A 22414-nucleotide genomic window follows, 5' to 3' on the forward strand; every position below is an offset into this window, starting at 1 on the left:
ATGCGAAGCTTCTCCAACCGCGTTGAGGTTGACATGTATCTCTGGCTAAGAAACAATCGACCCGACCTCTCAGCCACCAATCGCTGCAGCCCTTTCAAGTACCTAATGAATAACTAATAAGGCCCAAACCCCAACAACAAATACCTGAGACGTCACGCGCTTGGATCGCGGCTCGGGAGGGGGCAGCACCGCGGCCACGCTACACGCCTAGAGCCTTCCCGCCAACCGGAGCAGAGCAGAGTATGACTGACACAGCAGTCATCCAATGAGGAGAGAAACACACGTGACGTTTGTCCTCACCGCCCCTCACTCTCCGACTTCCAGAGGCGGTGCTCAGCTTCCAAATCGTCCTGCAAAACAGTGGGCGCCGAGAGCCCTCCGATGATGGACAGGGATAAGGCCCAATCCAGTCATCGGATAGGTCCCGCGCCTCGCGCCACCGCCCACGGAGATAGTAAACTGCACAAGGCGCCTCCCACTCAATTCAGCGATGGGGCAGTCACTGGGAGACAGAGGTTCGATGTGCTGGCAACCTCCAGGCAGTTTTGGTAGTAGGATCGATGCCTGGAATACTATAGCAGCCAGAGCGAGGCAATTAATTAAACGCTGACCTTGGGGAGAATTCTCCACTCACTGCCTCTGCGGAGAGAGCAATTACACGAACAAAAAAAGAGGCAACCTGCTAAAATAGAAACCAGAAGAGCCTCCCCTCCTTTATAAACTCTTAAAAAGAAACAGCAGGCCCAAAATGGAGTCACTTAGGCTAAGCCCCAAGACTTAATGCCTCACCTAATTGCAGTTTCAGCTTCTCCCAGGAGTGCAACCATTAAGTCTGGAATTTCCTGATCAACACTAGTAGTGAGGTAATCTGCCTAAGACCCCCTGCCTTCCCCTAAGGGAAAGTGATCTTGTCTGAAATACTCTGCTCTTTTAAATTCTTTGTCCTATCCTCTTTCTGCCTATAAAAACCTTGCATTGGGACTGGCCCAGCGGTAGTGGTTAAGTTCCCACACTCTGCTCTGTCACCCGGGGTTCATGGGTTCGGATTCCTGGAGCAAACCTACACACTGCTTATGAAGCCAGGCTGTGGCGGAGCACCACATACAAAACAGAGGAGGATTAGTACAGATGTTAGTTCAGGGCGAATCTTCCTCAAGCAAAAAGAGGAAGATTGGCAACATATGTTGGCTCAGGGCCAATCTTCATCCCTTCCCCACCCCAAAAACCTTACATTTTGTACAATTCATTGGAGCGCCTATGTATTTGCTGAATGGGATGGTGCCCTATTCATGAATAGCTTAATAAAGCTAATTAGATCTTTATATTTACCAGGTTGAATTTTTGTTCTTTACAGAACTGTGAAGCTGAGATCCAGGGTCTTTTAAGGTAGTTTTCTATGGATGATTCTTCCAGAACTTCATCAGTTGTAGAAAGCCCCAAGCCAACACACAGTTTAGTGTCTTGAATTTCTGTTTCAAATGTCTGAAAAGTTGGGGCAGTCCCCGTGGCTGAGAGGTTAAGTTTGTGCGCTCTGCTTCAGCAGCCTGGGGTTTCGCCAGTTTGGATCCTGAGTGTGAACACGGCACCACTCGTCAGGCCATGCTGAGGTGGCATCCCTCATAGCACAATCAGAAGGACCTACAATTGGAATATACAACTATGTACTGGGGGGCTTTGGGGAAAAAGGAAAAAAAAAAGAAGATTGGCAACAGATGTTAGCTCAGGTGCCAATCTTTTTTTTTTTAAAAAAAAGGGGGGCCAGCCCAGTGGCGTAGCAGTTAAGTTCACACATTCCTCTTCCACGGCCTGGGGTTTGCTGGTTCGGATCCCCGGTGTGGACATGGTACCACTTGGCAAACCATGCTGTGGTAGGCATCCCACATATAGAGGAAGATGGGCACGGATGTTAGCTCAGGGCCAGTCTTCCTCAGCAAAAAGAGGAGGATTGGCAGTAGATGTTAGCTCAGGGTTAATCTTCCTCAAAAAAAAAAAAGAAAGAAACTTTATTAAAAAAAGTCTGAAAAGCTTGATGAAATTAGGGACTAGCCAAACTCCTATAGTGCTGGTTTTGGCCACTCATCTCAGGCAGCAAGCAAGAAAGAGCAGCCATTTAAGAAGGTAACATACCCAAGATTCATAGAGTTTGGAACACAGGATTTAGTGAGCAAAGGGCAGGGTTCCAAATGGCCTTCAGTTTAAGGGATCTACCTGAACGGAAAAAGGCAGCCTCCTCTTGTTCCTGTTTTCAACTATCTGCAATCAAGTTTTACGTCTGCAAGCACAGCTGGCAATCTGGGACAAGAATTCATCCAATTCCAAAGGTCTTGCTCACAGTTCTTCCAATGTGTTTTTTTCTGGCTAGATTCCTCACCACTATCCTATATATTTCTCTATGAGGTAGTTACAAATATTGAAATCTTGATTTGTCAGAAAAGCCAAATATCAAGGCGTTGTTGTCTAGAATAAAAATTGGTATTTACTATCTTACCAACTGGCTCTTCCAGAAAGAGATCAAGTGCAGAATGTGCTGACACCTGATGGTGGACTAGAAAATACGCCCTTCTCACTATAGGGTTTTGCCCAGAAAAAATAATCTTCTTGAATTGAATCTAAAGGGGGAATTCCCTACCCATCTTTACATCCTCTTTCTGAAGACAGGTTAGAGCCTAGGTTCAAATCCTGGGTCCACTACTTACTAGCTACCTGACCTTGAGCAAGTTAATTAACCTCTCCGAGCTTCAGCTGTCTCCTTTAAAAATTTAAGTGTCTACCTCACAGGATAGTTAGCAGTAGATCAGTTAATATACATAAAGCACTTAGAACAGTGCTCGCAAGCCTCCACTAGCTAATCTTATGCAAATATAATTTAACCCTCACACGGCTTACAAATTACAAATACTTAAGAAATTCAAGTTGTCTGGATCAGGCCAGAGGACTCCCAACCACATGGGAGGAACTCAAAGGTGTTAAGTGGTAAGTCTGTGTTGAATGTATTGGTGTTAAAAGAGCCGTGTTGAAGCAGCATTAAAGAAATGACTGAATTCTGTGATCTCCTTTATTGTTTTTCCAATTATCTGAACAAAGATCCAGAAGGAGGTCAGCTCTGGTGGACAGCATTTGCGATGCCTTCCACATGCCCTAGGAGTAGATTAAGGGGGAAAAATCCCCGCGGGACTGGGAGTTTACCTTCCTGACACAATGCGCCTTGAGAAAACCCAGAGCGGAAAGCTCCGTGGCAGCCACCGTGAGACCAAGGGGGAGCCGGACGAGAGCTCAGCGGTTTGTGTGCAGTCAAGTGGAATTCGACACCAAGGATCCGAAATAGGGCTCTCCCTTCCACTTGAAATGTGACTCCGGGCGAGGCACTTACCCTCAGCGCTCCAGGAGAGTGCGGGGCGGTCGGGCCCACTAACCCAGAGAATTGGCGCCCGACCGCATCAGTAAGGGACTTTGAAACGACCTGGTGATCGGCGCGCTAGGCAAACAAAACGGTCAGCGCACGAGTAGCTAGTACAGGTTCTCGAAAGCGCTGGGCTCGAGAAGCCCGGCCCGGAGACAGGGGTGGGGCAGGGAGAGCGGCGAAGTGCAGCCGCAGGCCGCTCGCCGCCCCGGAACGGCGCTGACGCCCGGGGAAGGGGAGGGGCGGGCGTCGAGGCGGGACTCTTCGCAGCCGCCCTGCCCGGGTAGGAACGGAGCCGAGGAGCTGGGCACCAGCTCTGCCGGCGCCGCCACCGCCGCCGGGCTCCGCAGCCGCGCCCCCAATGCCCCGCTGACGCCCCCACCCTCCCAACAGACCCGCGGCCGCCGCCGCCCCTAAGCCGGCGCAGCTGACATCGGGCTGACGTCACACGTGACGCGACGGCGGGGCGGGAGCGGGGACGGCGCAGGAGGGCGTTTCCGGAGCACGCGCTGGGCGAGGGCCGCTGACGTCGGGCTCAGGTGCGCGCGCTCGCCCGCCCGCCCGCCCGCCCGAGCGCGGCCCAGGAGGCGGCCCGCAGCTCCGGGGGGCGGCGCGCGGCGCGCGGCGGTGAGGGGCGGCCGGCGGCGCGTCCGCGAGCGGTCCCGGCGGCGCGGGGGGCCTGGCCGGGGCTGGGGGAGCGGCGGCAGGACGCCGCGTCTTGCACTCACGTGACGCGCGGCGAGGTTGGGGTGGGGGCTGCGAGCCGGGTGGGCCCGGGGCCCCGACGGCGAGGCGAGTTGTCCCGGCGCCTCCCGCGCGCCGGCCTGCCCGTCCCTGCGCAGGACCCTGTCTCGGGGGAGCCGGGCCCGCCGCGCCGCCTCCCCGGCCGCCTGGTTCTCCGCGCGGCGCGCCCGTCCGCTCGGGCTGACCGGAGTCGTCTCCTCCGCAGGGCCGCGGAGAGAGCTTGAGAGTCCGCGCCCTCCGAGGGAGCCGCGCCCTGCGGGGCCACCGCGCCCGCGAGGATGGAGAGCCGCCCCCGAGGGCCCCGCACGGCCCGCCGACCCCGGCTGGCCGGCCCTCTCTAGCTGACCGCATTCTGCGTTTCATCACCGCCTAGGCCTGGTCTCCTGAGTAAGTGGCGTTGTGGTTCGACAGAAATGGAAGAAAAGGAGCGATGTGACCGATTCCGTTCGGTCCTCCTGCCTTGAGGCCTGGTTGGCATTTGCAGAGAGGAAAATACAACCAGAAAACCGTGTTTTGGGGGAAGGGAGAAGGTAAACAAGGTCTTAGGTTTTATGTGATTTTTAAAAATTCTGCACTTTGACAGTGGTGACGAAATACACTAATCCCAAAGTTATTTTTCTATTGAGAAGAGAGAAGAGGTGGATTTTTTCCCCCTTTTGGTTCCAACCTTTTCTCCCCGTGACAAAGCATAAATCATGGACACTAGAAAATAAGGTGGACCTCAGGAATCCTGAAAAGACCGAGAAGCTTACATTCTTCCTCAGGAGGGGAGTGTGGGGTGTTTTTTAGCCCTCTCTGGAACCTAAAACGAAAAACATGAGTTGCGTGCCATGGAAAGGAGACAAGGCCAAATCTGAATCCTTGGAGCTGCCCCAGGCGGCACCCCCCCGAATCTACCATGAGAAACAGCGCAGGGAGCTTTGTGCCCTGCATGCCCTCAATAACGTCTTCCAGGACGGCAATGCCTTCACCCGGGAAACGCTGCAGGAGATTTTCCAGAGGTAGGAGACCCCTTCTTGGCGTCTTGATACTTTTTGCCATTTCTGAATTTCTCTGGGGCGGGGTGGGCAATGTTTCAGCTACATAAACCTTCGAACCATCAGGTGTTATTGACTAGATGCCTTTCGCAGGTGTAAGGGACACAGGAATGGGAAAGGTAATCATCATTACCATTTATTGAGCACTTACTGTGGGCCGGGCACAGTGTTAAGAACCTTAGTTGTGTCATCTCAAGTGATCCCGTCAACAACCCCATGGGGTACGTGTTGTTATTTCCATTTTATGGGTAAAGACAGGGCTCAGAGAAGTTCAGTAATTTGCCCAAGGTAACGCAAGAGATGGGGCCGAGCTTGAATTCAGGTTTTATCTGTGCTGTTGACTGCTATGCTGTAATGTCTCTCAAGTCCTGCCCCCAGGGAGTTTACAGTCTAGAAGGGGGACAGGATGTGTACACACTCCGTCCCCTGTCATCAGGGTGGAATGTTGTGGGTTCTGTAAGAAAGGTATACACAGTGCTCAGCTTTTCTGTGAGGCCATGTGCTTTTTATGCATTGTGTAGCCCTCCCAACAGTCCTTTCACTGATAGAGAAACAGGCCAAAAGATCAGGTGCTTTGTCCAAATAGCTTCTAAGTAGCAAAGCTGTGATTTAAAGTTGACTCTAGATCCCCTCCCCGTCTACTTTTTTTTTTTTCTTGAGGAAGATTAACCCTGAACTAACATGTGCTGCCAATCCGCCTCTTTTTGCCGAGGAAGACTGGCCCTGAGCTAACATCCATGCCCATCTTCCTCTTCTTTATCTGTGGGCCGCCTGCCACAGCATGGCTTGATATGTGGTGTGTAGGTCCATGCCCGGGATCCGAACCGGTGAACCCCAGGCCACCGAAGTGGAGCACGTGAATTTAGCCGCTGTGCCACCAGGCCGGCCCCTCTACCCATTTTGCCAAATGCTACCTGACAGGTTGATAGAGGTTGAGCTTTCTTTCCTCTGGTTTGATGTTCTAAAACTCTTTTATCAAAGGGTTTGAGAATCAGTTCTGCTGTGTCTGGATGGACCAGCAGCACGTCTGCAATCCTTAGCAACTTTGGCAGTGAGCCTGTCTCGTTACTCCAGCTAGACAGGGTTAGGCCTGCTCAGTTCTCAGTGCAGAGAAAGCTCAAGAATTCTTCAAGCAGTGCATATTGGCAGTTCCAGAAGACCCTTTTCTGACTCCCTTCATTCGGAGATGAAGTTATTGCCCCAGAAGGAAGTGAATTACAGCTGGAAACAACCTATTTGGGGTGATTTGTTAAGCATGAGTGTGGACCATTTACCCTGAAAGAACCATAGGTCCTGTCTTAATGTTAATCCCAGTATGCCGCCAAAGTTAGAATGAGGGCAGTTATTTTCCAATGCCAGTAATAACCATAGTAATGCCTTAGCAGGGCAGATGTGTCCTTTGCATCATGCCCATTATCTGGCAAGTAGAATTAAGTCTTCAGGAAACGGGGCCCTTGGAGGTGAGATAATTTGTCTCAGATCACCAAGTCATGTAACTGAGAGGAGTACAAAGGAGGCCAGTCCCTTAGACTGCTTCCTTTTCTCCAGCCGGTAGTGTTTCTTCTACTCCTAATTGGATATTTGCAAATTATTTCCTAATCTAAGACGAGGAAGAAGGAAAGGACTCACAGTGAGTGCTTGAATTTGCTTGGCACTTGTGATATGTAACAATCTTGCACCAACCTTATCAGTAGTGATCCTAGGAAACTAGGATTCAGTTTAAGCAGTTTGCCCAGTTACCCTCACAAGTGAATGTCAGGAGTCAAGATTCTATGTGTCCTTTCAGAAGTTTTTCATTTCTTTAGATTTGGCCCCTTATCTGACATGAGGATGATCACCAACAGAGACGAACACTCACTCTGTGCAGAGCACTGTTCTGAGCCCTTTCCCTGTGTTAACTCACTCATCACGCCAGTCTTACAAAGTATGATTGTTATTTCCCGTTCTTCAAGATGAGGAAATCACGGCACAGAGAGTTCACAGAGCTATTAATGGCAGGAATTGGACCCAAGCTTTGTGACTCCAGGGCCTGCCCTCCTGACTGCTCTGCTGCTTCCTGAGTTTTGGAAGGGCATGTGAGAGCAATTGTAGCATCAGTAGCCATTCACCCTGCTCGTAAGTTGGGCCTGCGTCTGAAGAGGTGGACTGTGATGATAAGCTGTTTGTAGGTGGTAGTGGTACTGTTTCAGCTGTGTATTCCCTGAATGAAAGGATGCTAAATGTTTGCTAAACACTCACACAGAACCAGAGTTCTATTCCTGGCTTTTAAAGCTTTTGCAAGTTGTACTACACTCCTCAGTTCCCTGTCAGCACAACGTAAAGATCCACTTCAGAGTTATAGCGAACCAACACCTAAGAGAATATAGTCTGTCCCCACTCCAGAGGCAGAATTCTATGTTTTGTATGGAATTCTAATATTTTGTATGGAAAGATTCTGTGTGGATAAATAGAAACAAAAACAAAAAAAGGAGTGTGAAAGAGATCGGAGGAAAAAGCAAAGGGAGAAGAGGTGAGGGAGAGAAGATGGAATTTTTTAAACAAATATTTACTAGCTGCCTGCAGTGTGCCAGGCGCTGCTAGGCACTGTAGAGAAAACGAGCTGAAAAGGACTCAGCCGCTGAGAAGTACGTCTCAGAGCTATACATTGACCAGGCCTTGAGAAGAGATTTAAGCGAAGTTAGAACCATGGAATTTAGAGCAATTTAGAAGGGAAAAGATGGCGGCCGGCCCCGTGGCCCAGGGGTTAAGTTCACGCCCTCCGCTTCCGCATCCCAGAGTTTCACCTGTTCTGATCCTTGGCGCAGACATGGCACTGCTCATGAAGCCATGCTGAGGCAACGTCCCACACAGCGCAACCAGAAGGATCTACACCTAGGATATACACCTATGTACTGGGGGACTTTGGGAAGAAGAAGGAAAAAAAAGAAGATTGGCAACAGGTGTTAGCTCAGGTGCCAATCTTAAAAAAAAAAAAGATCTATTTGGATCTTAACAGAAAGAACAGTAATGTTGGCGGGTTTAGCTAGATAATTTTAAATTCTCAGATCTAAAGTTCTATGGTTTTTTGAAGATATGGCTAATGAATGGTAGAAATGGGAGAAAAATTTTGATTAATGCCATTTGTTGAGAGGCAGTTCATCCTAGCAGTTGAATTTCAGCCAGATAAAAGAGGAGAAATACAAAAGCAGGGTGGGGTTTCAGTACAGTTGTGGATATGAGATGACTCATGTTTGGAATAGAAATGAGTAGGAACTTAGAGAGAACTAAGCTAATGACTTGGCAGTAACACCAGGATGGGGAGGAGAGTAGTGAGAAGTGTGACTCAGGCTTGCTCCACGATTTGAAGATAGTGGAATGGCTGCATTGATAGCAAAGAGAGGTCATTGGTTTGAAAAGGATCAGTTTTCAACATGTGAAATTGGAGAAAAGATCAGAAACTCAGCAAGTGTCGTCAGTGTGTGTGTATATAGATGTGAATATTTGATCTCATACATTTTATCTTATATGTGTCCGTGCTTTGAGAGAGGACTTAAGAAGTCAAATGATACCACCGCATTAGGTGGTTTTACAAATCCTCAGGCCTCAAAAATTTTCACTAGCTTCATCTCAGTGATCAAATGTTCTCGCAGGTAGGTATGCGTTCCTCTCCCAAATGAAATAGCTGTTAAAATCCCAATAGACAGCAGTTACCTTGGTCCCAGAAACAAAATCTAATGCAGGCTGGAAGGGACGAGGAGATTACGGATATTAATGAACAACCAGCATGCTCTACCCCAGAGGGGAAGTCCTCCTGCCTCTCTATTAAAAGGTCCCTGAGCAGCTGGAAGGAGCCATATTTAAAGATATGGTGGTTGTAGCTTGAGAAAAAGTGTTGCTGAGTGTTAACCTCTAGAGATTTGAATTATCTCATCCAAGGGCCGGGTGAACACACCATCATCATAGACAACACCTAGAGAGCACTCCTGTATGCCTGGCCCTGTGATCTGTGGTTTATGTATTTAATAGTTTAAGGACACATCACCAAGTTCTGAGCCATATTTTGTAATGTCACATCTCCTCAGACCTGATAAAAAGGAAAATTAGGGAAGTAAAGAAGTCTTGATGACTATTTCCACATCTCCTTCTTATTCAAATTTGAAATCATCACCATAGTCAGACTCAGTGGTAACCACGAGAGAAGAGCAGGAACTTATCTGAGGTCATAAACCTTAGTGAGACCTGGACTGCACCCCATCTTCTCACTTGTAGATCACTTCAGATCTCATGGCTCTAACCTCTGGCTGTGATGACGAAACTAAGAGGCTTGCTTTACAGTCCAGAACTTCTATCGAAATCATTGACAGTCCTGAACAGGAGTTTGCCAAGGAGTCTCAAGGAAACAATCCATTGGACTAGAACAGGATCCCATGGAATTCAGTAGGATCAGTGTGTTGAAATATCCAGAAGACTGTTCAGTGTGGCCTTAGATGTAGAGGTGGCATCCTTGCTCTGCCACTCATTAGCTGTATTTGACTGTGCAATCGCTGTAACCTCTGCACCTCAGCTTCCTTATTTGCACTATGGGGCTCATCTCTCTCTTCAAGATTGTTGGAAGGATTAAGTGGTAGCTAACATGAAAGGTAGCTAACATCGTGGGCAATTGATTATTGTTAAAGTAAAAACAAGTACTGGTATAATGGGCACACTGGATGGTCCCCACTTATTCAAATGACCACTCCTCCAGCAATGAGATGGAAGCCATTCTCAGCATTTCCTATATTGATTGGTTTGGCCAACAACGTGTTTATTCAGTTGCCAATGCCTAGGTGTGAGGGATACAGAGTAGAAGAGCCATCCTCTTTTCAGGAATTTACTGTTTGGTTGTATGTATAAAATAACTGAATTCTTCAATGGTCCTGTAAGATAGGAGTCATTCCCATTTTTACAGATAAGCTAACAGACACGGAGATTAAATCTCACAATTAGTATTGATGCTGCTTGGATGTGAACTCAGATATGTGTGGTCCTCCCAGTCTCCCTCCTTTTTCTACTACACAGGAGCCAGGAAGATTCCACAGAAGAGGTAGGGTGTGAGATTGAGCTTGAAGAAGCTGTAGGATTTGGCTTGGAACAAGAAACAGGATAAAGAAGAGAGGCCACGTGATCGTGGTGCCTGAAGTACACTATGCCCAAAGAGAGGGAAACAGCAGCCAAGTATGGCTAGGAGGGTTGGAGTTGGCCAACCAGGCAGTTGGCTCCATTTGTAGTTCTTATAAAAGAGAGTGACGACACCTTGATGAATGTGGCAGGAATATATAGGCTGAATTGGTAGAAGCAGCATTTGGAAGCAAGATCGATTTAGGAACCTGTTTGAAAAATCCAAGTGTGAGGTGAGGGGCTTCCAGTTAGGGGAGAGATAATGGGAATAGACAGGAAAGGATTTGAATCTGGGGTAGAAGATGTAGGACAGGGAGAAGAGACCCTTGGAACACTGGTTCTGTAAGGTGCACCTCAAAAAAAAAGTTTGTATGGTCAAACATTTTTGGGAACTGAAACATCTATACCGCATCTCAAGACTTAAGGAGGATACGTGTTAGCAGATCAGGCATTCCAGGAATTCATGCAGGAGACCACTCAGCCATTATTGTATTGCATGCCTTCTGTGATCCTCTGGGAACACACTCAGGAAAGTGCAGCACTAAGGTCTGAGCTTAGTAGGGAGTTAGATGGTGAAAGAGGTGGGAAACTCAGCAGTTTCTTTGTTGGAGCCTTCATGCATCTGCTGGCTAGAGACTTCACTGAAAGTAATGAGAAGCCATTGAGTAACTGGTGAAGGGAAAGGAACTTGATATGTCTTGAGCTAGGCTTTCTTTCATATGCTTTCCCATTTAATTCAAGTGCCCAAGAACCCACCGGCAGCCTTTGTCCTATTAAGCTACATTTTAGGCCCAGGCCAAGGGACTCAGCTGGCCTTTCCTCTTATCAAGCTGCCACCACCACCCAGTCTGATTCTTTGGTCCTCGCCTTAAGACAGCAAACACAGCTTTGGATTCAAATAACCCAAGTTTGAATCCTAGTTCCGTCACTTGTAAGGTAAATGATCATGGGCAAGTCATTTTAAATCACTAAACTTCCGTTTTTAAACCTATAAAATAGAAATAATTCATAGGCTCTCATAGGTTTATTGCTAGGATTAAATGAGATACATAATGAAAGCATCTGTTACCGGTTGTGGCACAGAAGTTTTCACTAAACACTAGTTATTATTACTGGTAAAACCAAGTTTGTTTGCAGAGTGGAGTTCCGTGTCTTCAGATCTCCTTCTTTGCTAGCTCTGGAGATGGGCATGGAAGCCCTTCTCATTTTAAGGGTCTACTACTAATATTTTCAGGGAAAGAGAGGATAACAAAATAAACATGGAGAACATTTCAACAAACGTTCCTTGAGCACCTGTAATGTGCCAGCCACTCTTAGGGTGCTGGTGATGGAGTGTAAGCAGGATAGAGAAGGCCCTGCTGTCCTCCTAGTGTAGAAGAATGGAGAACTGAGAAAACACGTCTGCTGGTAACAAGAGCTGTAATTGAATTAAAGCAGGTGGGGTAAGAGGAAGTGATTGGGAGAAACTTAAGTTGGCTGTCTCTAAGGCAGTAACATTGGAGACCCAAATAATGAGCAAACTAAGTGAAGACCTAGGGAAGAGCATTCCAGACAGCAGAAACAGTGAGTGAGCGCAGAGGCCCTCACGCGAGAACGAGTGTCGTGTGTTCAGGTAGCAGAGAGAAGGACTGTGTGCTAAGAGGTAGGGATCAGGCCAGCCGAAGTAGTTTGGCTTGTTTTTCAGTGCTTTGGGAGCCATTGGAGGGTTTAAGCAGTGGCAGGGGTATGTTTTATGTTGAAAAAATATTGGTATGGTTGCTGTGTATATAGCAGTTAAAAAAAATTGTATAGGATTTCTTAAGTTTTTAGAGTTGACCTAAAGTCTTGACTCTCTTCTAGAGGTGGCATTTGGCAACCTCCTGGACATCTGCCCTCCACTTTTATTCCTGAGGAACTTACCACCTTTCCCTTCCCTTCACACGAAGGTGAATGCTGCCCCTTCCTTCAAGATGGCCCTTCCTCAGGCCTTGGGCTGACGAGCCTATGAGAGCAAAATAATAGAATTAGAGATGCTTTCAGAATTGACCTTGTCTTGAGGTCAAGGAGTGACCTAAGAGGCCTGGCCAAAAATGGCTGAAAGCTGGGTGGCACACTGGACTGCTGTTTGTTGAGTTTTTGTCTGGCTCAAAAATGTTTTTCAGTTTATTCTTTGTGTTTTAATTTTTTTTTTCTTAATTCAAGTATTTTACTCACACACATATATCTGGAATGCCTTTGGGTGGGTCATGCATTCCAGTTTAACATAGGCCTTACTCCTTTTTATTGCCTTACATGTGGCCCCAGTTCATACATTTATGTTACCTGCCTGGGCCCCTGGAGGCCTCTGAGTATTCAACGATTAATGATTACCAGGTACACAAGCCCTAAATAGAAAGCATTTAAACTGTAAAAAAACAAGAGTGACAACAAATACTACCCATGCAAATGAAAATAGCAAATACTATTTTCCAACGTTAAAAGAGAATGCTTCTAGCAAGGCAGGAAGCTCATCAAGGAAGGAGACTGCAGAAATGGGTAGACTGGGAATTTCATAAGTGAGAAGACTGCTTCATGGAACATTCTTTGTGTCCACTGACTTCACTGTAGACGCACTTTCTAAATGGCAGGCAGATAGGCCCCATCACTACTGAATTATCGTTTTACATAAAAAGAAAAGTCATCCCTGGGGCAGCAGGAGCCCAGACTACAAAATACTTGGGTAAAAACTGGTTATATTTTACCTGAATGGGGGAACTTCCGGGGGCAGTGGTATCAAGTGCTTTCTGTCCCTGGTAGTGCAGGGCCAGGAGGCGTTAGGCAGACCAGCCAGTCTCAGCTTTCCTCCTCTCACGTTTGTAGGTTGTCTCCAAACACCATGGTGACCCCCCACAAGAAGAGCATGCTGGGAAATGGGAACTACGACGTAAACGTCATTATGGCAGCACTTCAAACCAAAGGCTATGAAGCTGTTTGGTGGGACAAACGCAGGTAATCTGAACCAGGCTTGACTTGATGAGAACTGGCATTGAGAGTGTGAGCAGGGAGTGGGCAGTTGTGGTGTTACAGCCAGAGAACCTTGGGGGAGTTGGCTGCCTCTGAGCCTGACACCATTTCTCTTCTGCAGGGATGTCAGTGCCATTGCTCTCACTAACGTCATGGGCTTCATCATGAATCTGCCCTCCAGCCTGTGCTGGGGTCCTCTGAAGTTGCCTCTCAAAAGGCAGCACTGGATCTGTGTTCGAGAGGTGGGAGGTGCCTACTACAACCTCGACTCCAAACTGAAGATGCCCGAGTGGATTGGAGGCGAGAGCGAGCTCAGGTGCTGTGTGGCTGATGTGTTGGACTCCGTGTGTGTGGATGGGGGACCGACAGTGGTGTGTGGGGGAAGCTGAGCTCTGGTTATTTGACAAAGGAAATGAGATTTCTACCTCCTTTGATTGCCTCCCTGCCTTATTTAGGGTCATAGGGTCTCAGGCTTGAAAGACCTGAGTCTTTGATGGCCCCTGAGGACTCTCCCTTTGGTAGACAAGTTCCAGCACCTGCGATGCTGGCCTTCTGGTCTGTTGGGACTGGCATTGTAACGTTCTCTCCACTTAAACCACTGTGACAGTGTAGTTTCCAGTTCAGGGAAAGGAAGACAAACATTCAGGCGAGAGAGGGCTGAGTTTCCGTGGGACTCAAAAAGAATTTTTTTCCCCCTAATTTTCTTTTTCCTTGAATTAGAAGTCCTTTAACTTAGAGAACTTTGGGCTCTGTTCCTCACAGAAGCAGCTACTGTTGACAGTAATATGTGAGGCTGAGCAAAAATTCAGATTGGAAATCTAACTGGACGGATTGAAGGGTAACCAAGTGTGCAGCCCTCCAAGAACAGATCACTAGTAGAGTGTTTTTAGGACTGCCAAGGGTATAAGTAATAAGGTTATTGGTGAACATGTGGCCCCAAGACTGGAATTTGCAATTGCACCAGCATTTCATTTTCTCTTTCATCTACCCTTTTTTCCCATAGGAAATTTCTAAAACATCATTTGCGAGGAAAGAACTGTGAACTCCTCCTGGTGGTAACAGAAGAGGTGGAGGCCCATCAGAGTTGGAGGACTGACGTGTAACGCAGTTCTGCCCAACCCTCCCTCCCCTCAGCCCGCCAGGTCCCCCGTGGTGTGCTGTGGCCTGTACAGTGGCTCTGTCCTTGCCGCTTCCCCAAACATCTCATCGGGTTTTTCCCCTCAGATTTGACTGTGCAATAGGACAGATATGTGACTGTTAGAAGAACCAACCAGCATAATTCATTCCTGGGAAAGGAAGGTAGGAGCTCTGTGCACTTAGGGCAAGCAGTGGAAGACCCTTGTTTCATTTGAGAGAGGAAAAAGAAAGGTGGGTCCTAGCATATTTTCCCCTTTCCTGTGAGGACTTGACAGAGGCTCTGCTGGAGTTCACTGCTGCTCTGACTCACCCGGAGATGCTGCCTCCACTTCCCTTTTCCTGGCAACCAGTGGGTCTGAAGAACCGTACATGCAAAGCCCATGTGACTAGCTTGAAGGACCCAGAGCAAAAGGGCCTCTCAGGAAACCATCTCTAAAACCCCAGCAGCGGTACAGCGTGCCATCTCCAACCCTTAATGCCACCCCTACCCCATTTTTAAGGGTGGTTTATGGCCATCCTTGGAGTTTTATAATGAAAAGTTCTCTAATATTCCACAACAGGTGGTTGAATCCTGCAATATTCTAGCATGACAGGGTGAGCTAGATACCTAAGAGGACTTGGCCAAAGCCAGACCGGGGCAGGCACGGCCGGCCTGTCTGCCTCACTCCAGCGTTGTCCCTGCCACTTCACTACGTTGATTTAGGAGGCTCTGGGGCATAAGACAGGCAAAAGGGCAGTTTTCCCTGTTGACCCTCTCTGGCAAAATCAGGAAATAAGTCTGCCGTCGACATCAAATTCCACTAGTTTGAGAGAGTTGGGTGAGGAAACTATTGTGAAGATAAGCTTCTCAGAGATTAAGAACAGCCTGCATTGATAGAAGTCCTAGGCTCAGAGTCACTATAGTGACAAGAAGCAGAGCCCTCCAGTTGGGTGGTTATGTGCATTATGTTACAGGACCTGGGTTTGTCATCTTTCTGTAGATTCCTTTACAAATGGACTGAGAATTGACCCGCCCCTACCTCTTTAGATAGTTGTTAGGCCACTTTTCTCTCGTGACTTTGGAAAACAAGAGAAGGAGGGGGAGTAGGTATCATACCACACTGTGTGTCACCAAAGTGGTTGTGGTTGCCTCAAGGCGGGTGGGCAGGCAGAGATGGCCTGTCCAGCGCTTACACATCAATGGCCTTGGCAGGTCTGAGAGCTGCCCCACTGGCCAGACTTCTCTCCAGCAGCGGAGCCAGCCTGGGGCTTGCATGTCAAACCTGAGCAGGCTTCACAGGATGCAGCTGAGGCTTCCTCCCCACTGTGACTGGAGTGCATGTTTACACCAGCACTTTTTCTGCACGTGTATCTTCAATCCAAGGCCGTTTTTTGTGCTGAGTAACAGAGGCCACCAAGCGGCTACTGCATTACACCCTCTCGGCAGCTGGCCGCAGTCTCTTCTGCACCATTTTCTACACACCTGCTTGGCACCACAGGGAGCTCTTTACCCCTGCACAATGACATTCCAGCCACCACCAGCCAGAAGTTACAGCCAACCTTGCTGACTGTCACAAGCAGGACCTTGGGTCCATTGGCACTGTCAGTGATAGTAAGCCATTTCCCGGGAAGAGGAGGAAACTCCTCCCCACCAGTCTGCTTGGGCCTGTGCAAATGGCACTTCAGAGGAGTCCCCATGCACTGGGAGTCCATGAGCCAATGGGATATGCAAAGACATTTCAGGGCTGGTTTCTCTGTTCATATCCAATTCCGGTGCTTAGGAACAGGGACCCATGCTGATGCCCAAGGGCAAAAAGCCCCACTTCCTTTAAGGAAGGGGGCAGGCCTGACCCTGATGCCCAGTAAGGGGCAACCCTAGGCTTTTTGTTTTTCTTGCTTATATTCCCGTTTTTGTTGGCCTTGTGCTGGGTTTGTTTACAAAAGATGTATTTTGTTTAACCAAATATTAAAAATGGAAAACTGTACATAAATCTCCTCTGCCTGCCTGAATTCTGTAATTATGTACATAAAGGGAAAAAAAGGAAACTTGATATTGCTTTAGAAGGAATTCACTACCATCCTAAGTCACCTTTGGAGATAAGTTCTGCTTCGGTCAAACCTCTCACCTCAAAAACCAGACAAAATAGTCACCAAGTAGGATTTGGTTCAAAAGAAGCTCCAGGAATTTACTAGGCTCAACAATTTGAAGACCCTAATCTAAGTACGCGTTTCCTTTACTAGTACTGCCAGGTGACTAGTGCTTTTCCCTGGTTAACAAGTGGAAGATCATGTATCTTAACAGGGCCTGGGTGGCCCCAGTACCAAGAGCATAGCAGGATCCTGAGTCTGCCTGCCTACATTTGAATTCAGATCTGGCATTTCCTGTGCGGCCTGGTACAGAATACTTAACCTTTCTGTGACTGTTTCCTCCTCTGTAAAATGGAAATACTGCTACCTCCTAAATGGTATAGTATGGTTCTGATAAATAACCCACGTAAAAGGCTTATACTGTTACTAGCACAATGCTAAAAAAAATTTATGTTAAATGGAAAAACTGAAGTTCAAAGACAGGACCTCAACTGGCCTCACCATTAATAGCTCATCTCAGCAATTATTTTTAGGAGAACAAACCAAAAAGTTCTATTTGCAACCTTCCAGTACTACGTCCTCCCCTACAAATCCTTTAGAACTGTAATGTCACTGTAGACTGCACAAGTACACGGACCCAGTCCTTTGTTGATGGATCTAAAAGTGATTGCCTGAATTCAGAGCAAAGATTACTATTATGAGGTTCTTGGCCAAAAATGAACTTTTTTCCACTTATGGAAATTTAACTAACTTGGGCCTAAGAGGTCAGTCACTGTTAAATGACGGTGCTGGCTTAGGTTAGAGGCAATGTGAGGGGTAGTACGTGCCTTTGCCCTTCTAAAGCGGTTAAGTAATTTTGAGGTGTGTAGCACAAGCACATGGATGACACTTCTGGGTGGAATCATTTTTAATATTTAAATACAAAAAGTGAGCACTAACCTTTTTTTCTCTTTTAGACTCGCACACAGGTCTAATAGCCAAAATGTGTAGAGGAAATGAGCTCCTGCTCTGTCCTCCACAGTCCCCGTCCTGTGGTCAAAGCTGCTGCCGGCCCTCCCTCCTTTCCAACCTACATCGAGATTCACAGTGGCTGCTTTTACACTACAGCTGTAACGCGTTTGTATCTTATAGTGTGTGCATGGCCCTCCCTGACAGCTCCATTCTTCAAAACAAAACAGTAACCTATGGTCAGGGGTACATCCTTCCCAATGGCATCAGTTCCTACCCCACAATGGGAGAGTGGGGAGATCTTGCAGTCAGGAGTAATTTAGTGAAGGGGTGGGATGCCCAGAGCTGGAGTAACCGTCTGCATTGCTGCACTCTGGTATCAGAGTGAGAAGAGAATAAGTCAGGAGAGCATGGAGGGCACAGTTCTAAGTTGGGGGCTCTCTCCATCAGACAGTGTGGAGAGAATTCTCGCCACCAGGTTTAGATAGATCATTGTGCCAAAAGTTTAAAAAGAAATTCCAAATAATCAGCAGTTCAAACACTATTGAATTTTCAAACTTCGCCCACCAAGACAGGTCAAATATAGCAGTGACAATCTAGAGCTTTCCAGGAAGTGAAGGTAGAGCCCCTGGCATTCCTCCTGACAGCCCGGTGTTAGGCCCTAGAAGTATCTGGAAAAGAAAAGGAGAGGTGTAAGGCATTGTGCAGGCCTAGGAATCTCATTTTCATCATACCTAACAGGGCATGCAGACGAGGTCTACAAAAACAATGCTGAGAGCACAGGCTGGGTCCCAGTTGCCACCCACACACTAACTGCTGGTCCACCCAGGTGCTGGAGAAAGAACGAACTTGCGTCTCCACCACTGGCAAAAAGCCCAAGGTCTGGGCTCACCTGCCGTTGCTGCAGTTGCTGCTGCTGTTCCATTTGCAACTTCTCAGTCTCAAAGACGACAGGAAGAACCAGGATCATGAAGGAGGTGGTCCCAATCCACAAGGCTGCCCTGGAAAACCTGCAGAGGGAGTGTGAGCATGATGGCAAAACACACAAACAGCTTCACCGAGGACGAACCAGCAACCAAACCTCTCACGCTTTACTCAGTGTTTCTGATATGTGTCTTCTACCCAACTCTTGCACCAACTCCTCCCCAAAACAGGAGGAGCAGTGCTGGTGGCTGTACATCTAGTGAGAGCAGTTTCAACATTCCCCCGAGTTCTTACAAAGCTCCTTACGCGTTAATTATCTCACACAGTCTGAAATGATCCTCACTTTACACAAAAGGAAATTGAGACCAGGAAAGGTTAAGGTACCACCAGTCCAAGGTCACTCAATGATCCAGGTGGCAGGCTGGCCTCCAACCCAGGTCAGCCGCCTCCAGAACCCGCGTTCATTCACGGCACCTCAGTCACCCCAGGCACACCCCAACGTCTTTGCCCTCGTTCCTTACCTGTACATTTTCTGAGCCACAAAGAGAGAGAGATCAAAAGTGGCTCCAGCCGCGGACCGGACCCTCTCCGGGAACATCTCCGTCAGACCCCAGAGCCTCTCCGACAGGGTCTCATCTAGCTGTGGTGGACGAGACGCGGGTCTTCGCCGAAGCAGCAGCAACCCGCCCCCCCTCGACGCCAGGACACGCCGAGCCCCCTGGAACGAGGGAGCCCCGGGCCCAGCGGAGCCCCCAGCCCCGCCTCCCGGAGAAGACGCCTCCGCTCCGACCTCGCCGGGCTCCGCGACGCGCCCTCGCCCCAATCCCGCAGCACGCGGAGCCCACAGCCCCGGGCGGGCCGCTGCCCGCCGTGCCCTCGCTCCCCGCCCCGCCCCGCCCCGCCGGGCCCCAGTACCTCTTCGTCGTCCTCCTCTTCCAGCTCCTCTTCAGTCTTCTCGGCATCGCCTTTCGGAAGCAATTCGTCCGGGGACAGGGGCGCCCCAGGGCCGGAGGCGGCGGCGGCGGCAGCCATGACTGTAGGGGGACACCGGAAACGGAAGAGAGGAGACGAGTGCAGCGCCGCCGGCGGACAGAGCTGCCCTTCCGGTAGCCTGAGGCTGGCAGGCTGGGGGAGAGCGACGCCCTCTGCCGGCCGTCCTCCCCGCCTTCAGCCAAGTCGGCGGGGCCGAGACTGAGTGGACTTGAGAAACCCCTAGGAAACTGTTGAGGTGCGGAGTCGGGCAGCTTCCGCAGTAATTCTGTGCCGTGGGTTTAGGGTGGCCCAGAAACCTGCGTTTTAACAAGCCTCCCGGGGATCACACTTAGACAAACGCTAATCCCGTTTCATCTCCCTGAGAAGGATGTTATTTGGTAGGAGTAAATTAGAAATTTGGAGGTTTATTGGCCTTTTGAGGAAACGGCAAGTAAACAGTCCCAATGAACCAAAACAAAGGCGAGGGTTAACACTAAGTACCAGGCATTGTGTGCGTGCGTGTCACAGAAACCTGAGGTAGGACTGTCGTCCCGTTTTAGAAATGAGGAAATTGAGGCACAGCACAGGGCTGCCGCAACCATTTCTGCAGGACAGATTTCTAGAAGTGGGTTTGCTGGCCAAAAAGTATGAACTTTTAAAATTTTCCTAGGTATTAGCCAATTGCCCTCGAAATTATATCACATACTTTCACAATAGTAAATGGAAGTGTCCTTTTCCTCACACCCTCCCCAGCATTAGGTATGATCCCTATTTTAATTTTTTGCCTATATGATAGGTGAAAATGCTTCTTTTTCTGTGCCCCACAAGTTATTAACACAAGGGTAATCTGATATGAGGCTTTAGCCAGCTGACCACAGACACGGAGGCTCCCTGGACTGGGCAGTCCCGATCCTCATCTGATGCATGATGACGCAGCAATGAGACTAGCCTGTGCTTATGTATTAGGGGGCAAGGCGTTTGCACTTCCCCCTGATACGGTGCTCAGTCCTCTTCATCTTTGCACAGGGCAGCTCTGACTACACAAAGTTTTCGTGTCACGAATGCTTAGTATATGACTCTATTATACAAAGTTCAAAAAATGCAAAACTAATCTATGCGCAGAAGGATAGAGTTCCCTCACGGGGTGGGTAAGACTCAGGAAGGAGCAGGAGAGTGGCTTCCGGGATGCTGATCAAGTTCTATTTCTCCAGCTGGGTAGTGTTTACATGGCTATGGTCATTTTGGACAATTCATCAGGCTGTACACTTACGAATTATACTTTTTGCATGTGTTAAAAGTATTTTTTTAAAGCAGGCTAGCTCTACATAAATGCATGGGCAGCTTAAGAGCCCAGTGCTGATGGCTTTTAATTCTTTTATGGGCTCTTTGAAGAAATGCTGGAAGAGCAACGCCCTTGAAGGTAGAGAAGGCAATCTTAGGCGGAAAGAGCAGACATCAATGACTCCAAGTGGAAAGTCACAATGCTAATGTGAAGAAGTTTGGGGAAAACATTAACCAGTTAATTTTGTGTATATTCACAAGAGCAATACATGATTTTTTAAAAACCTATGTTTAAGGCTAAAAGAGCTCTTTCAATAATTATAAAATTGTCAAGGGATAAGAAAAAATGTTGGGAGTCATGCAGTGCCAAGTATTCAAAGTCTTACGAGTAGATGAGGTGATCTAGAAACGGCTGAGTAAGAAGGACAGAGCCCGTGGAATCAGACATTTAAAAGGTCAGGGGGTACCTAGTCAAAATTGCAGACAGAAAGTACAATGGCGGTGGCCAGGGGCTGGGGAGAGGGGGAAATGGGGACTTAGGGGGTACAGAGTTTCAGTTTTACAGGACGAAGAGTGATGGAGATGGATGGTGGTGATGGTTTGTACATTATGAATGTATTTAATACGACTGACCTGTATGCTTAAAAATGGTTAAGATGGTAAATTTTATGTTGTGTATTTTGCCACAACAAAAAATGTTTTAAATTAAAAACATAAATCAGAACTATCAAAAAAAGAGGTCAAGGGGGAAGGGGAGCCTTCTCCCATCCTGAGAGGTTCAGGGAGGAGCTGCCAGAGGAGGAGGAAAACTGGACGAGTGTGGCTTCACTCAAGGTTTCAAGGAGAAATGCCCAGTGGCAACAAAGAAGACATATGGTAAGACTGATACCAGGCCAGGGATCACAGTTGAAGGACAAGGGGACAAGGATGCCACCAAGTGAGTGATGATGCCCCATGCTAGGCACAAAGGTGACTCTACCATTTGGATGGAGATGGGGTCTTCTAGATCCCGGCCCCCGAGCTCCTCTCATTCCCCATCCCTCAAATCCATGCTTTCCACCTTTCCTGTTTCTGAGCTGTCAGAATTTGACACTGGTAGTATAATAATTCTTATTTGGGTCAGTGGAGGACATAGATCTCTTTGAGAATCTTAAAAAAGCTCTAAGGCCCCACCCAACATACTGTGCACATTAGCCCATATCTGTACAATTGTGCCTATGGCTCCCCTTGTTGGCCAAAACTAAAATTTCCTCTGATTATTGCCTCTAATCCTCTAATTTCTATCTCTGCTCTTCAGTAACAGTTCTTCCCTAATCTGACACTCTGCACATTCACAAAATTGTTGCAGTGATTACAAGGGACACTAACTGTCAAGTAGATAGCACTATTTACTTGGGTGCCACATAAGTAGTCGATTCGGTTAATAAAGGCTTTGAGGAAGAATTTTAGCCAGAACCTGAAGGATGTATCTGATTAAAAGATAAGGTCTTGAAAGTATATAGAATCTCAATGGGTAAAAATGAGGGTCAGGGTCGTGAGACATGGTGATCTTTCCCCTTTTCTCTTAGACTTTCATTAATAGGATTATCCTTGACTCGGCTCCCACCCCACATCCATCAGCAAACACTGGTGGGCTCCACCGTCAATTCATGTCTAGAATCTGACCACTTCATCTCCTCTATGCCACCTCCCTGGTCCCAGCTTTGCCCCCTACAGTCTTTTCACCACATAGAAGCCAGTGGGATCCTTTTAAAAACAAGTCCATCCTAGCATTCCTCTGCTTAAA

At 48.0% G+C, this 22414-nt stretch overlaps 2 protein-coding genes and 1 long non-coding RNA gene across 5 annotated transcripts; 1 reads left to right on the forward strand and 2 right to left on the reverse strand.

Annotated features, from left to right (window-relative positions):
• Positions 1–144: 144 nt before the first annotated feature.
• LOC139045032 (uncharacterized) lies at positions 145–3610 on the reverse strand. The gene is made up of 3 exons (XR_011502592.1): positions 3371–3610; positions 1330–1638; positions 145–350 (listed from the first exon to the last, which is right to left on the reverse strand). It is a non-coding gene; the product is annotated as an uncharacterized lncRNA (long non-coding RNA).
• A 62-nt stretch (positions 3611–3672) lies between these two features.
• On the forward strand, positions 3673–16409 carry JOSD1 (Josephin domain containing 1). 3 transcript variants are annotated; one of them, XM_044779654.2, is made up of 5 exons: positions 3673–3939; positions 4350–5145; positions 13156–13284; positions 13421–13615; positions 14303–16409. In XM_044779654.2, exons 2-5 carry the CDS (start codon positions 4961–4963, stop codon positions 14400–14402), a joined length of 609 nt encoding a protein of 202 aa, XP_044635589.1. In that variant the 5' UTR covers positions 3673–3939; positions 4350–4960; the 3' UTR covers positions 14403–16409. The 3 variants fall into 3 exon arrangements, with proteins under 3 accessions (XP_044635589.1, XP_044635597.1, XP_014706775.1); XM_044779662.2 differs by having other exon boundaries at positions 3908–4027; XM_014851289.3 differs by lacking the exon at positions 3673–3939 and having other exon boundaries at positions 4044–5145.
• A 983-nt stretch (positions 16410–17392) lies between these two features.
• TOMM22 (translocase of outer mitochondrial membrane 22) lies at positions 17393–20739 on the reverse strand. The gene is made up of 4 exons (XM_014851290.3): positions 19291–20739; positions 18897–19015; positions 18344–18461; positions 17393–18122 (listed from the first exon to the last, which is right to left on the reverse strand). Exons 1-4 carry the CDS (start codon positions 19405–19407, stop codon positions 18048–18050), a joined length of 429 nt encoding a protein of 142 aa, XP_014706776.1. The 5' UTR covers positions 19408–20739; the 3' UTR covers positions 17393–18047.
• Between the last annotated feature and the right edge of the window lie 1675 nt (positions 20740–22414).

This window comes from Equus asinus, chromosome 4 (genome assembly GCF_041296235.1).
Source record: "Equus asinus isolate D_3611 breed Donkey chromosome 4, EquAss-T2T_v2, whole genome shotgun sequence".
Lineage (NCBI taxonomy): Eukaryota > Metazoa > Chordata > Mammalia > Perissodactyla > Equidae > Equus > Equus asinus.

Excerpts from the sequence above, each read along its gene's own strand:
- JOSD1 (XM_044779654.2), top strand. The coding sequence starts at position 4,961 with ATGAGTTGCGTGCCATGGAAAGGAGACAAGGCCAAATCTGAATCCTTG. Across the intron at positions 5,146-13,155 it reads CTGCAGGAGATTTTCCAGAG|GTTGTCTCCAAACACCATGG; the intron begins GTAGGAGACCCC and ends TCACGTTTGTAG. Across the intron at positions 13,285-13,420 it reads GTTTGGTGGGACAAACGCAG|GGATGTCAGTGCCATTGCTC; the intron begins GTAATCTGAACC and ends TCTCTTCTGCAG.
- TOMM22 (XM_014851290.3), bottom strand. The coding sequence starts at position 19,407 with ATGGCTGCCGCCGCCGCCGCCTCCGGCCCTGGGGCGCCCCTGTCCCCG. Across the intron at positions 19,016-19,290 it reads AAGAGGAGGACGACGAAGAG|CTAGATGAGACCCTGTCGGA; the intron begins GTACTGGGGCCC and ends CGTCCACCACAG. Across the intron at positions 18,462-18,896 it reads GTGGCTCAGAAAATGTACAG|GTTTTCCAGGGCAGCCTTGT; the intron begins GTAAGGAACGAG and ends CTCCCTCTGCAG.